This window comes from Limulus polyphemus, unplaced genomic scaffold, assembly GCF_000517525.1.
Source record: "Limulus polyphemus unplaced genomic scaffold, Limulus_polyphemus-2.1.2 Scaffold89, whole genome shotgun sequence".
Lineage (NCBI taxonomy): Eukaryota > Metazoa > Arthropoda > Merostomata > Xiphosura > Limulidae > Limulus > Limulus polyphemus.
In genome coordinates this window covers 1083723-1099228 of record NW_013665699.1, presented here as the reverse complement: position 1 = coordinate 1099228, position 15506 = coordinate 1083723, and the positions used below count along the sequence as shown (strand labels likewise).

Below are 15506 nucleotides of genomic sequence, written 5' to 3'. Positions count from 1 at the left end.
AAAAATATACAAGTTAAAAGAAACTTAAAACTCTACATGTTTCGATGTAAATAATTACACCATCTTCATCCATCCATCCATAAATGTTTGTGCAAGTAAAAAATGTTGATCTTCGTTTTATTATTTTATTAAACCAATAGTTACTTTTAGTCTTTCCTTTTGTGCCTGTGGAAGTTGGATTTTTATGTAAAGCATGGTTTATTTGGAATTAACAAGCATGGATCACACATAGCAAGAGGAATATAAAATGATGCAAGTCAGATTAATACATAAAGCATGATTTTCATGTGTAATTAACTGGAGGAATCACACATAGCATGGAGAATATAAAATGATGCAAGTCAGATTAATACATAAAGCATGGTGTGTATGTGGAAATAACCAAGGTGATCACACATAACATAATCCTCATTGCTTTGAATAGTATTTGGTAGATATAAAACTAATTTATCCATACTCAACAAACTAGGTAAATCAGTCTAAACTAAAAACAAAGGTCACAAAATCAGGGCTCGAATTTTGTATCTTTACTAGAATTTACTTTTAGTTTGATATCTATGTTTTAAAAAAAAAGCATTGCATGAACATCCAAACAAACCAAACTCAACTGTTTAAAAAACACATGACAGTATGGTTGTGGCTGACACAGCGCATGTTGTTAAGTTTGCATCATTATGCTGGATCTACCCTCTAAATGATAATGTGTCCTATAGCAATATTAAAGTTACTTTCATATAGATAAGTCAACAAGGGAGGGTGCTCACCAAAATGAAAAGTAACTTGACCTGATTGGCAAATGTGATAATAAAGTTTGGTGATTTGTATCACATTTAAAACTAACTTAACCATTGATGTGGAAGTTTTATTCAAATGATACTAAATATCATTACGTGCAGACAGTCTTTTAACTGTAACAATGATTCATACAGACAGAAACTAATTTCAGCAGCAGTTACTTTCCCTTGTTAGATACTGTTATTGACTGCAACTAAGTAAATGACATAGCCATTGTTAAATTGTTAATAACTCAGTAGAGCTTGGGGGAACATTAATATACTCATATATAAATACTCGCACAATATATTGACTTTCAAGATTATCACTTTAATTTTAATTCTTTTTTGAATCATTTCCTTGTTTTATTTTTATTTTTTAGCAAATGGTTTTCACCTAATTTTACCTTTTTTTTTTCTTCTAACATTAAGAAAATCAAAATGAATTATATAGATATTATAGTGTTGAAATGTTCCTAAGGATCAATTATATCTTTTTATGGCTCTAAATTGATTCTAGAGTAAATTTCAACCACTGTAGGACAAATTAGAGCATAAAATGCAAGCTAATTTTTATTGTGTACGTATTAATGTAACAATATAGAATAGCATGTTGCCTTGCTTGGTTGTACCTGTAGACCTAATAATGGATGTGCCATAAATAATAATTACACCAGTTTTGTGTGAGACCTTGTAAACCCCAGAGTACTATATTTATCACGATACCAGCAAGATGTTTCTCCCTCACTAGCTGGGCATCTTCAATAGATGATGCACTTGGAGTATGTATTACTGAACAGTAAACTCAGCACCTCAAATCTTATGAAATGTAAGGAAATTATTTTAGGTATTTATTTTGCCTCAGGTTTTTTTTTTTCTTCTGATCTTATGTACAACATACTTTTATCCCTTGAAGCTTAACACTAGTGTCACTGTAGTAGTGTCACCCAGAACTTATACAGGAAATATAAATAACATATCAAAAAGTTTTGCTTTGAAAAGCACTTTAGATCAGGCCTCAGCTATAACTTTTGAAGGCACTAACAAATGGTTGTTATTTTTCTTCCCACTAGCACATTAACTGTAACTGTGTCATAATGAATTATTTCATGTATGAAATGTTCATGAATACCTGTATAGCCTATTTATATGTACAAATCTTCAGTCATGTTTTCTTTTCAAATATTGTTGAATGCCAAAACTCATTTAAATTACAGGTGGTAATGTTTTTATTTTAACTGTTTCATAAAAGTTAAAAAGATGCTCACTTTGGGTGGAAACTGCTGTATCTAGGTCACCAGTGCTTAGATCTACAAAGTCTACAGTACACTACTTCCGATAGCCACATATATGAAAAAGTAGTCTTTTATTAAAAATTTTGTTTTAAAAGCCGAAAGCTAGTGAAGTGGTGGAAGCCAGTAGACATAACATTTGTGTTAATCATGGAAAAAAACATATGCAGTTTATGGGATTTCCATTTTATTACTGCTTCCAATGAGCAACTACTCGTGCACAGTATTTCCAACCATGCTGTCAGCAAAACTGCACTGTAGAGGTTGGATGGTGCAAGTCTAGTGCTAATTGTCTTGACATCCAACCAAGTGAAGTTGCAATCTTGCTATCCTCATTTCCTAATACTTAGCCTGGGTATGTCGTGCAGCTCAAATGAGGATCACAAAACTACCATGGTACTGGCAAGTGAATTCACATGATCTTGTTAATTATAATTATAGTAACCTTCTCTACTCAGATTCTTGCAGTAGAAATGACTGAAATTCATGTATCGTGGGTTTATTGATATTTGAAAATACGAATCTACAAATCTTCGTTCTAAAATGTTAACTATCTTTTTTTTTTAACCAATGTTCTCGAAGTTCTACTAGCAAAGCTGTAACACTAACCACCAGTTTGCTAATTTGCTAGCCTTACTTTCGAGCCCTGAACATGTTCCTTTGATAACATACTTTAATATCTAAATTCAAAACAATGTTTTAAATATTTTATTTTAAAACTACACTTTAGACCCAAGTTTATTTTATTTCTTTTGTCATACATTAGTGGAAAGATAGGTTTGACTCATTATTGTTTTATACGAGCAGGTTTTAAAAGACGATTGCTCTTAAATCTTATCTTGACAGATTCCTATGCAGAAGAAGAATTGACATTTTTTGCATTAAAATTGTTAATTTTCTGAAAGGCAGTATTTAGTGTTGTTATTTTGATTCACGTAAAGGTGATGTAATGAAGAATATATTTCTTTACTAACACTCCAAATGAACAAGTTCCTATTGTCTGAAGATGTAATAGTGACACCCCTTAAGTTGTACCAAACAATAAATGGGTCTTTGTTTGCTTTTTATTGGTTTATGAAGAGTTTTTCTAAAGAAAGAGAGGAAATCTTATTAGTTAAATAAGTATACTTTCAAGTAGTAAAAGGGTAATGTTTGGATTGTGTCAAGTGAAGGAGTTATGACTAGTTTGGATTGGTTAGTGAAGTAGCCTTAACTAGTGAAGGAGCTATGGCCAGATTAGATTGTTTAGTGAAAGAGCTATGGCCAGTTTGGATTATTTAGTGAAGGAGCTATGGCCAGTTTGGATTATTTAGTGAAGGAGCAAATAATCCAATCTGGCCATAGCTCCTTCACTAAATAATCCAATCTGGCCATAAGTGAAGGAGCTATGAACAGTTTAGATAATTTAGTGAAGGAGCTATGGCCAGATTGGATTATTTAGTGAAGGAGCTATGGCCAGTTTGGATTATTTACTGAAGGAGCTATGGCTAGTTTGAAATGTTTATCAAGAGGCTTACTTAAGTTTAGTTATGAATTGGTTTTATTAAAGAGGTTAGGGTTGCTTATAGATTATATTCTATTTAACAGAACCAAAAATGCCCTTATGTGAATATATCTGACTTGTTATAAGTTAAACACTTTAAAACTCACAGTGAAAAAGATAAATTATTAGTATATGTGTGTGTGTGTGTGTGTGTGTGTGTGTGTATATGTATGTAAATTTCAAGATAAACAATTGTGTGTAAAATGAAATGTTCTTTGTCAAGAACAAGTTTGATCATTCTACCCTGATGTATCATTAGCTTTTATACTAGGTATTGTAGTCCAAATATGATATTATTTCCAATTCTTGAAAAGCCTACTTATATGAACAAAGATCAAATTTTATGAAGAATTTCAGCATATATGTTTTTATTCATATGCACATTGTTTATCTCAGTGCTTCGATGTTTTAATTTAAGCATGCTTTGCATGCATTTATGTTTGATCAGGTTTAAACTTTTAGGCAGTTAAACAAGATAATGACATCTATATAGTTAACATGAGATGATTCTACTTTCTCTTAAACACAAAAGTTGGTTGTTCTTCATTTTTATTTTTGGGTTTAAGGTATAAAAACTAAACAGTGTATTATGTGTACACTGTAGAATAGGTATGTTACTTAAGTATAGGATGAACACTGATATGTATGTGATGTTAATGATGTGGAATAGATAAGTGATATATATATATATATATATGCAGTGTCATTCAGAGTTTTGCTGATGAATCAAGTTTTTTTTACACGTTTTGTTCGAGGCATTATTTAGCCAGTTGATGTATACATACATGTGGTTTACAATATTGTGAATGACCTGATGATGTTCACACAGGTGTGGTGCAGAAAGTTGTGAAATAACCTGATGATGTACACAAGATATGGTATAGAATATTGTAGAATAATTTAATGATATCTATATGGTACAGAATATTGTGAAACGACGTGATGATGTATCTAAAGATGTAATGCAAGCTCTGAACACTAACAACCAATTGACATTCTGAAAAGTGTAACAATGAGTTTTGGAGTGTGTGTTCAGATGTTGTAAAGTGTGTAAGAAGCTGATATGTAAATATGAAATATCAATATCTGCCATAAAACTAAGGGAATAAAATAAGCATTAGGTATACGAGTAAATCAGTATAACATAGAACAAAATTTTAGTATATCTAACATTTACATGAAGTAAAGCACCATGGGAATGTGAACTAGTGATGTGTACCATAGTTGTGTTGGGGACATTCTCAGCTAGAACAGTACCTAACTTTATTAAGAGTAAAAGTTACTTTAATTAGGTTCTAAGAAGTATCTTACTGGTACTGCATGTGTTTTATCTTCATTTTTAAAAGGATAGGAAAGTTAATATTGAATAACATATAGGGGTTGCTCAAGGTATTTGACATTTTACCTTGTAGCTCACATTATATCTGAATAGTCTAAAAATCTTTTTCAAACATATCCAAGAAATATAAGATAACCTCTAGTGACTTATTGTTTTTGTTGTTTTTTACACTTCACCAAAAAACAAAGTGTTTTTACATTTGTTTGACTTTATTGTTGTAGATGGTAATTTTGTTTTTGTTTTCATTAGAATAGAGAATTTGGGGGCTAAACGTTTGTGTAATTAACATTTGAGGTTCAGCCCACACCTATTAGGAAAAAACAAACAAATTTTTCTTTCAAAAAAAAAAAAAAGTTGTTGATAATGTTTTAGTTCTACAGTTTGATTTTTTCTGTGTGTAATTTTGAAGCAGTTATTATATATTCGCTCTGCTTGCTATTACTTCTAAAAGCAAATAACAAAAAACTTAAAAAAAAATATCGATTTAAACTTATTTGAATATCTTTTATTTTCTTATGGAAAAGAAGTCAAGATCAGTCCAGTTTTGGTAAATTGTCGTTTATATTATCAGAATGTAGCTTCCTTTTGTTCTGTTTATGTAAATATTTTGTTTGCTATTGCATAGAATACTTATAAACTGATAACTTTGTGATCTCTCTGGTTAAATTATTGGATTTTTCAGCTTAACTGTACAACTTTCATGCACTTGGAACAATATCTGGACAATACGTTCTTTCCCACAGTTAAAGTGCCATTTTTGAAGGCCTCATATGACTTTGACAAGAAATTAAGTTCTCCCTGGTTAAAATGGCGTTTTTGGTACCCATATCAGACTCAACCTTGGAAATTACGTTCTTTCCCAGTTAAAATGGAGTGATAAATCCACTCGTAGCTTATGGGACTCACGCGTTTATGCCTACAAGATTGACTCTGCATCCAGGTCTCTCTGCTAATTAACTTATTATTTCATATCTAAGTGTTTTAGCTTTTGCTTTTATAATTTCCGGTACATTTATCGTCAAAACTCGAAAAGTTGTTTAGTTTAAATACTTGTACTAGTCTAAGTTATTGCTGAGCTTAATTTTGTTGCAAGCAAATCCTCTGACTTAGATAAAAAAATTTAATAAAAATTAGATTTGTATTAAGAATAATTAATTTCCATTTGATTTTATACACTGTGTGCGTGTTTTACCAGTCAGGGGTGTTTACTGAGAAAATCCAAGCTTTAAATTTAAGGAAATGTGTGGTTAAAAGGATTGTTTTTAATTGAAAATGTCAACTAATTGTTTTAGTTAAATTTAGTTTTAATTAAATTGTTTACATCTTAAAGTACGATAAAATCGATTACCTACCTCAAAATCACCCGTTTAAAGCAGTTTGGTCTAATTTCAGAGAGTAGAAAAAAAACGACACCACTTGTCTAGACGTTTTATCTCTTATAGTAACTGATAGACTGAAATTGTAAATTACACAACTGAACAACTTAATATAATGCTAGAGAAATAATTAAACATTATAACAAGCATGGATAAAGAGCGCCATCTATTTAATTTTAGTGTTGCTTTAAATATATTCATATTATTATAAGAATAAGCTTGTATAAGGAGAGAGAGAGACATTAATATTTCATCAAATATTTTGAATGTTAGGAATATCTGTGATAATTTCCTAAGGTACGTGAAATTACTCAGGTACAAATGGCTGGTTTACAGCTCCGTTGATAAATGTTGCTTTGTATGATTTTATTTTCGTGGCTACGATTTTAGATATATTAAGGGCGATTTAAAACGGGTCATTTATCACCTGGTGTTTAATTCTGCAGAATTAAGTTACATTTTATAGGCCACTAGACTGAAATTGCAGTTAGCCCTACTTTCAAATACAAGTGCGATGCTGTATAGACTATTCAAAATGGGGGGGGGGGGATACGTTGAATATTGTGGTGTTACTCGAAAACTAAAACATATGGCACATAATGACAAAGGTACTGATGTAATTTTTTGTAAATATATATTTAACAATTCCCGAGTTTCTTTAACGCACGGCCTGGTGGTTAGGGCGCTTCACTCGCAATCTGCGGGTCAGGAGTTCGAATCCTATCACCGAGCATGCTCGCCCTTTCAGCCGTGCGGGCGTTATAATTTGACGGTAAGTCCTACTTTTCGATGATAAAAGAGTAACCCAGAACTTGGCGGTGGGTGGTGTTGACTAGCTGCCTTCCCTCTAGCACATCACTTCTAAATTAGGGACGACTTAGTAGATATCTCTTGAGTAGCTTTGCACGAAATTCAACCGACCAAACAAACAAACAAGATTCGTTGACTGCAAAGTCAACTCACATTTGACCCTTATAGAGGATGAATGTGAGTCACTGACTGACTTCAACAAGGAGTGGCACGGTATGTTTTTATGTTGATATTGTAGAACTATTTTCAACCTTTATATCACTATTAAAAACGCCAAAAGACATAAATAGTAGTTTCTAATGTGGCTAAAATTTATACTTATTAGGCCCTCTGGTGGCTCAGTGGTAAGGCTGTAGGCTTATAACGCTAAAATTGGTTTTCGATACCAGCGGTGGGCAGAGCACAGGTAGCCCATTGTGAAGCTTCGTGTTTAATAACAATCAATTCAAACGATTTGTCTCCCCCCCCAGTGCCCCAAGCGGCAAGTCTGTGGGCTTATAAGGCTAAAAATCGGGCTTCGATACCCGCGGTGGGCAGAGCACAGTAGCCCATTTGCGCTTCTCACAACAAACAAAATATCTTCCCTCCACATCCCTACTCTAAACCCGTCCTAACATCTTTTAATGGTGGATCTTTGGAATAGCTAAAATAACGTTGTTTATCTTTGACTCGAGAATTTTGAACTAACGAGTAGGCAAGTTTAGCTCAAGAACCAAAATTAGCATTCCTGGTAATGTAATATCCTCATAAGATAAAGGCTCTAAAGAACCCTGTCTGCTCATGTACATAGCTCGGGTTGAAGTTTTCGTCTGTTAAACTTGCAAATATTTGTTGATACTGATAATCAACTTAAAACACGGTGTCTTACAGTTTTCAGACATGGTTACGGTGGTTGCTTGTAGTTTATATTGTACACGTGTTAGATCTAGCAATAACAGTTTTTGGCCTGCGTCACTATTTACATTGTAACGATTCACACCCAAAAGTTCAGAAATTTCTCACATTTTCATACATTTCGTACTTGTGCGTAAATGTACATTTTTTAGGCATGATCTAGAGTTCATTTAAAGTCACATTACGTATCACTTTCTTAACTTACGTTTTTAAAACAGTTAATTCGTGTATCTTGTTGTTAGTATACGCGACACCAGTTTCTATCATTGTCCTTGTTCATATTGCTAATGTACATATTTAAACTGATTTTTAACGTTATCTATAGAGAAAAAATATATAACCAGTTTCATAATGTATCGTTCACCATTCCATTTTTCACTTGTTTCAAAAGTAACATTAGTATACTTAAGACAGTTGTTGGACATAGAGGACATCAGTGATTTATTTTTTGATTTCGTTATGTTTTATAGTCATTTAGATTTCTATGTAAATGCTGTTTTTAGAATGTACTTTTGATTTTTCGATTCCATTTAGGTTATTGCATTTTCTTTTGTTTGTTTATTTTCACCCACCTTGGTAGAATGTTCCTACAGAAGCGAAAAGTCACGTGAATTTTCAATTAATGCCGGCCCGGTGATTAGGGTGCTCGACTAGCAATCTAAAGGTCGCAAGTTCGAATACCCGTCACTGAACGTGCTCGCTCTTTCAGCCGTGGGGACGTTATAGTGACGATCAATCCTACTAGACGTTGGTAAAATAGTAGCCCAAGAGTTGTCGGTGGGTGGTGTTGACTAGCTGCTTTCCCCATAGTCTATTACTGCTAATTTAGGGACGGCTAACACAGATAGCCCTCGTGAAGCTTTGTGTGATATTCAAATCAAACTAAACTTTACGTGCCGTACGACAAGGTGTTGAAAGAAGCTAAGCCAACGCTACACTTAATGTTTATGTACCACATTACCCCGTTTAATCATGTTATATTTGTATACCTTTGTTTTCGGCATAATTAGACGCTGAATTCTTCTGTTTATTTTGTGGTGAATTATTATGAGCTAAAAATGACCCAGACTTCACTGGGTTTAGAACCAGATGGTCAAGACAAAGTTTCTTCTGGACATCAAGTAGAGATGTTCATGCTTAATCACAGGTTCTCATACGTTCACCACGAGCAACGGTTAGGCTTATCTCGCCTCTTGTGTTTCAAGTCTTAATGTCCCTAGGATACAGGATATATTAACGATCTCGCTTGGTCATTTTCAGCTCACTAATGATTTATCACAAAATAAAAACGGAAGAATTCAACGTGTGTTTCTGACGGATAAACGGTGTAATCAGGTACATATACATGCGCCCAGAGTTTGAGCCTCTTTTACCTTCTCGTCTTGCAGCATGAAAAAAAAAAAAGACACGTGACTCTTCAATCTGGTGGAAATAAACGAAGAGAAATGTAAAAATGTGAACAAAATTGAGAAATTAGATTACATTTCAAAAATGTCATTTAAAATTTAAAAAAAGTAAATTACAGTAAAAAAATCCCTAATGAAAAACACAGCAAGGTTGAACTAACTAATGAAATAAGAATTCAATGTTCTCTACAGACTCCCGTACTTTTGAAAGTACTTTCTAATTATACCAAATAGTAGGAATAAAGCGTGTCGAGTATTTACTGTGACACTACTCACATCTGTTTCTAATAGTGATCTTAAGTAAATTATTTTATATTTCATAATATCAAACCGTTTTATAGTAATACATGCATGCAAGGTTGTGATATTCTTAATAACTCTTGTTCCGGTGATTTCAGAAACCGCCTTATTTCAGTCTCGCTGTGTAGGCAAAACCAGGGTTACATTTAAACAGTAAGTAGACATTAAGAAAGTCGTTTTACTCAATTTCTGACTAAAAGTCTTATTAAGATAGAATGTCACCAGGTGCGATCGGAACTTGGGTTTTTGTGATGGCACTCCTTAATTATTGGCTCCTATACACTGTAATGTAATGATTTTCTGACATGCATGCTGTAATAAAAGTTCTTGATATTCAGTTAATTTGAGTATAGTGTGTTTTATTTTCTTGTGTTGTGTGTGTTTTGTATTTGTACATGTGTAAAATTGTTTTAATTTTCATACGAATATCCATTTTGTAGCTTGCTAGATAATGAAAAAGTTGTTCCACTTTGCTAATTGTTGCTTGAATCGACGTCGCTGATAATAAGAATCACGAGTTACAAATAAATTTAGGCCACTCGAGTAGAATAACCAAACACTTTCCATCAAGCAGGCTCGTCAGTTTCATAGACATACAACCACGCTACTCTAGAAGCAGCAAGACAAACGGCCACCACTCAAGCCTAAGTGTAGATATTAAAGACAAAGCGTCAATTCGTCATGTGCATTGGGCTGTCGATAAATTGTCCATTAGCACCTCCTGTCATAAGATGTATCCAACAATTCCATGACAAATTTGAAGCATATCTTTCTTTGTCGCTCGGAACGCCGGCACTCATGGCTTTCCCATCATTGGATTAAGTTTCTCGTAAGTGAGGCCGTCTCGGGAATATTTGAAAGCACCAACCGCTGATGAGTGTACTAACGGCCAGGAGTCGACTTGACAATCCATCTTTGCCATTTATCCACTATTTGAGACAGTCCTCAGTACACAAACAGAAAAATTTCCAGTATTACCCGGTGTTGCTATTGACAAAATGTTCTCACTTAAATGGACGGGGATTGTCTCATTATCTGAATTGTGTCAATTTGTTTTGTTTTTTTACTCCTTTTTTTTTTCTATAATTCACTGAAAAATAAGTGTGGTGGTATAATTTTAGAAGTAAAACTAAAAATGAAGAGTAGGAATTTTATTAGCTAGTAAAGTACTCAAAAGTAAAGTGCTTTGAAGGTTTGTGGTAACACACTTCAACTCAAGTATAAAAATTCATGTTCAATCTGTGCTTTCTTCTAACTGATGCACCACGTTGTAAAAAGATCGATTGTTTAACGTTGTTGGAAATAATTTTAAGAAAGTATAATTATAATAAACATTTTGTAGCTGAAACCTTTATTTTATTTTTTGTTTGAAATTAAATTTTGGGGGTTTATTCCCCACAGTTGTGGTGTGCTGGCGTAACATAACTTTATGAACTAATATGGTATAAACTTTCTATCTTCCCCTAATTAAAAAACTACAGTTTGTTTCAACATAACTTTCTGCAACCTATTGAGAAAAAGTTTTTCAAACTTGAAACTATTCCAGTCATGAAATATGTCGACTATTATACATTCATTTTTCGAGAGGTTGTTCCCAGTTAGAGATAATCCCCAAGTTCAGAACAACTACATGCACACAGTATTAGACTAACTCAATTCCACCATTCTACCTTATCCTTCTGCTGCGGCTCGGCGTCCATTGTACTCTGAATCGTGTGACCTGTACCTCCATTTAGGGCAGCAGATAGCCCAATATGGCTTTGCTTTAAAAGAAGAAAAGAAACTTTATGGACAGAATGTCAACAAAGCTCACAATTATTTAATAAATTTTTATACGAAGTAACAGAATAGTTCCGGCCATCGATCACGTATGGCACACATGCGCAGTGAACATTTACGAATATTCAAATAATTTAGTTTCGAACACCAACAAAACTGTTTTGTTCTAGGAAGTAACGCTGCAAGACTTTAATTTCATCTCTGCGTAAATGCGAAACTGTGGTGGCGCGGCTCCTGCTAGATTTTCAGTTATTACTTGGCTAGTAAAGTAAGAGTCGAAATAGGCTTAGTCATATGAGAAACCTTTAAAAAAATTTAACTGTTGGATACCATTTTATATTTGTAATATATGGAAAAGTTTCAAAGTTGGTGACCCATCGCAAGAAGAAGACTCTTCAAAGCAGTTTCAAATTATTTCGACTTGGAGTATGTTCAACGTTTCAGATTCCTTAACCCCCTTTTATTTGTGGAAATATTCACAAAATATGCATGTCTAGAATACATTTGAGGGAGATACTTGCAAAAACTATAGTTTTCCTTGTGAAGCCGAAGAAACCTTGAAGAAAAGAACATGCCAAAAATAAAATCTAGTAATTACCACTGTTACAGTAGAGTTGAAAAAGACAAGAAAACGGAAAAAAGAAAATAAAGTACTATATACTAAGTCAATATCTCTAATTTGGTCCCAAAAGTTTAAGTTATGTCCAAGTCAGATAAAAAAAAGCAGTATTAGTGCTATTAATGTTAAAACATTTGACCATTGGTAGTATATTTACAAGCTTTGTGTTTTTTCGTATGTCATACATTTCTACCAAACTGATACAGACTTACCTATTGAGGCCCTCTAAAAAGTCCACTAATATAATTAGCGTTTTATCCGCTCTTCACCTCCCCTTTATATTTGATATTCAAAATTCATGTTTAATTATATTTCATAAGAAACTCCTCTTTGGCACTTCAACTTTGAAAGACTGGTGAATTCGCTCACAACTAGAAAAATACACGTGTATTAATAGGGTAATGGGTTTAATATTTTCCCACTTCTAAGCATAGATTCTTCAGAATGTTCTTGGCAGATCACATTTCATTGAATGAACTAATTAGATATTTAGGGCCTAAGGAGCTTCAGTATATAAAAAAAAGCAAACTCCAATATAGTCGCTCAGTTATATTGTGTTTAAGTGTAACAATAACAAAAATCTATCGTTGAAAACTGTTGGACCAGCTTCCCAAAGGGGACGCGAAAAATTGGGGGGGGGCGCAACTATAGTATATATAGGAGAATGTAAATTGTACCTGAAAGTAGAAATTTAAAAATGAAGTTTTAAAATTTACCGTACAAATGCTAATGATTAATACAGTAACAATAATTAACATGGGAAAATGACACACAGATAAGTTATAATGGATACAGGGGGAGGAGGGTGCAACACAATACATATTTAGCAAGGGGTGGACCATAAAAGTATTTTGTATACCACTGGTTTAAAGCAGTTTTTTTCTAAAGTGGGAGCTCGAGGCCACCAAAAATGAGCCGAAAACAAAGATGTGCAATTAATTCTAATTAAAAAATATGCCGATCAAAATTATGTTAAATTAATTAAATGATACAGTATGTCGGAAGGAGATGTTACTGTTTTTCAATAACCATGTTAAAGTTATAGGTTGGGGGGGTCACACTTTTTTATTCACATCAAGGAAGCCTCAGACTAAAAAGAGTTTGGCAACCACTGGTTGGCCAGGTAGTTAGGGCGCTTGACTCGCAATCTGAGGGTCGCGGGTTCGAATCCCCTTTACACCAAACATGCTCGCCCTTTCAGCCGTGGGGGCGTTATAATGTGACAGTGAATCCCACTATTCGTTGGTAAAAGAGTTGGCGGTGGGTGGTGATGACTAGCTGCCTTCCCTCTAATCTTACACTGCTAAATTAGGGGCGGCTAGCGCAGATAGGACTCGTGTAGCTTTGCGCGAAATTCACAAAAAACAAACAATTGACACTGGTAACATTAGTTAAACGAATAATAGTAAGACTAACTTAATTCTATTAAGGACACCGAGTGCGCACGATAAATTGGATAGATAGAAATGGTAAATAATTTGATCATTATGCTTAGCATTTAGTAGCGAAGTTATCAAAAATTATTTTATGTTTCTATTTTGTCAATTGCATCTCAAATATAAAGCTCCCCGGTAGAACAGCGGTAAGTCTGAAGGCTTATAACGCTAAAAACCGAGTTTTAATACTCGTGGTGGGCACAGCACACATAGCCCATTCTTTAGTTTGTCCTCAACTACAAACAAATATACAAACTCATATAAAATGTTTGGATATGTAATACTTACTTCATTGTTTGATGTTTAGGGGATAACTTAATAGTCCCTAGACAAACATAAAATTCTTGAACTATAAATTATAACGAGTGAACAAGAAACAATATTTTGGTAACTAATAAACAAACGTAGCTTTAAAATAATTGTTTTAGTAACGGTATTTCATTCATAAACAATATTCCAATTTTCTACATTTTTATTAAACAATTTATCGAAAATTTAATTGTGGTGGATGCATTTGTTTGTTTCAGTGCAAAATTAAACCGAAAGCTGTGAAATTGCTGTTAAATCCGTTATGTCACCTAGATCGTACTGTGTTTCCAGTTCATGATCTGTTATGTCACCTAGATCCTACTGTGTTTCCAGTTCATGATCTGACGAGAGTGAAATTGGAGGATGAACTAGCTGCCAACCCCTTTCCGATTGAATGGGAGGTTAATGGCGTGGGAGTTCCCTAGAAGAATGAGCCTCTGCTCGATAGATGGCGGGGTGATTCTAGTTCGGGTTGAGACAAATAGTACTCTCCTGTGGATGCCTTCCACCAGGCCGCAGTACTTTAAGAGATGATGGATAACAGCAAAAATAGACAATCGTTTTTGTTCTTCCGGCTTGGTTCTAAAACAAAGTGGTTCTGTCACCGAAGGCTTTACTTCGTGGATGAATAAGGGCTTAGTCTTATGCCGGTCAGCTTAAACTCTCGGATGAAATACCGTTGTCTGCTAGCTTCAGTTACATCTGTGTGCACACGAGATAACAATTCTGACCGGATTAAATTTACAACTTTCAGCATATTTGGATACACCAAAACTACTAATAACTAACAGTACCAGAAAAATACAACTAGGTTAACGAATGTTATTAAATAAGGAAGAAGGGTCTCAATACTATGTGCCCCTTAAATATATAATGGTTCGCGACACAGGTGTTCTGAATAAATTTTATCCAAATTTCGACCGAAATGACATTCCAAGCTATAATTGTTTGGAATATGTATATAACTTGATTAATGTAAATGTGTACTAGAAACGATTAATTGCTGAGAAATACACAGTCTTGTTTGTTTGATTGTTCTAGCGCAAAGCCACACAATGGGTTTTCTGCGCTCTGTTCACCACGGGAAATCGAACCCCGGATTTTAGTGTTATAAGTCCGTAAACTTAACGCTGACCCACTGGGGAAACACCTGATTGTATCATAAGGTGTTAGGTATGAGCTTAATTTTATAAACATTTACGGGAAATTTATCAGTACGATGCAATATTTCGTTGTTTTTTGTTGTTTTTTTTTAGCTAATCACAATGTGGTTATAAGTGTAACATGACACTGGTCCTGAAAAGGTCAAGGGCGTTAGATCTACAAGAAGTCCGTGTCGTGGATACTGGAGATACAAAGAAAATGAAATCAAATATCATGGGTCATTAAGCTTCAAAGGAAAAGGGATATTATAAAGAGAACAGAACTGTTGGGTACCAAATCATATGCCCCTCAGAAAATTGATAGACACTGGTAAGTACCTGTATTACAGATTAAAACCCTTTTAATTAGGGTTAAGATGCGCATATTAGACAAAATTAAGAAATAATAAAATGGTTAAAAAGAGCGAGGAAGAACACATAACAATATAACTCTTTAACAATGACTATACTAAACACTGTATAAATAA

At 33.9% G+C, this 15506-nt stretch overlaps 1 protein-coding gene across 1 annotated transcript in view; it reads left to right on the top strand.

Annotated features, from left to right (window-relative positions):
• LOC106468560 (transient receptor potential cation channel trpm-like) overlaps positions 1–15180 on the top strand; it is a 112770-nt gene extending 97590 nt beyond the window's left edge. The window contains exon 29 of the mRNA XM_022397626.1: positions 15133–15180. Coding sequence (XP_022253334.1) covers positions 15133–15136 — 4 coding nt within the window. The 3' untranslated portion in view covers positions 15137–15180. The remainder of the gene's footprint in view (positions 1–15132) is intronic.
• Positions 15181–15506: the final 326 nt, after the last annotated feature.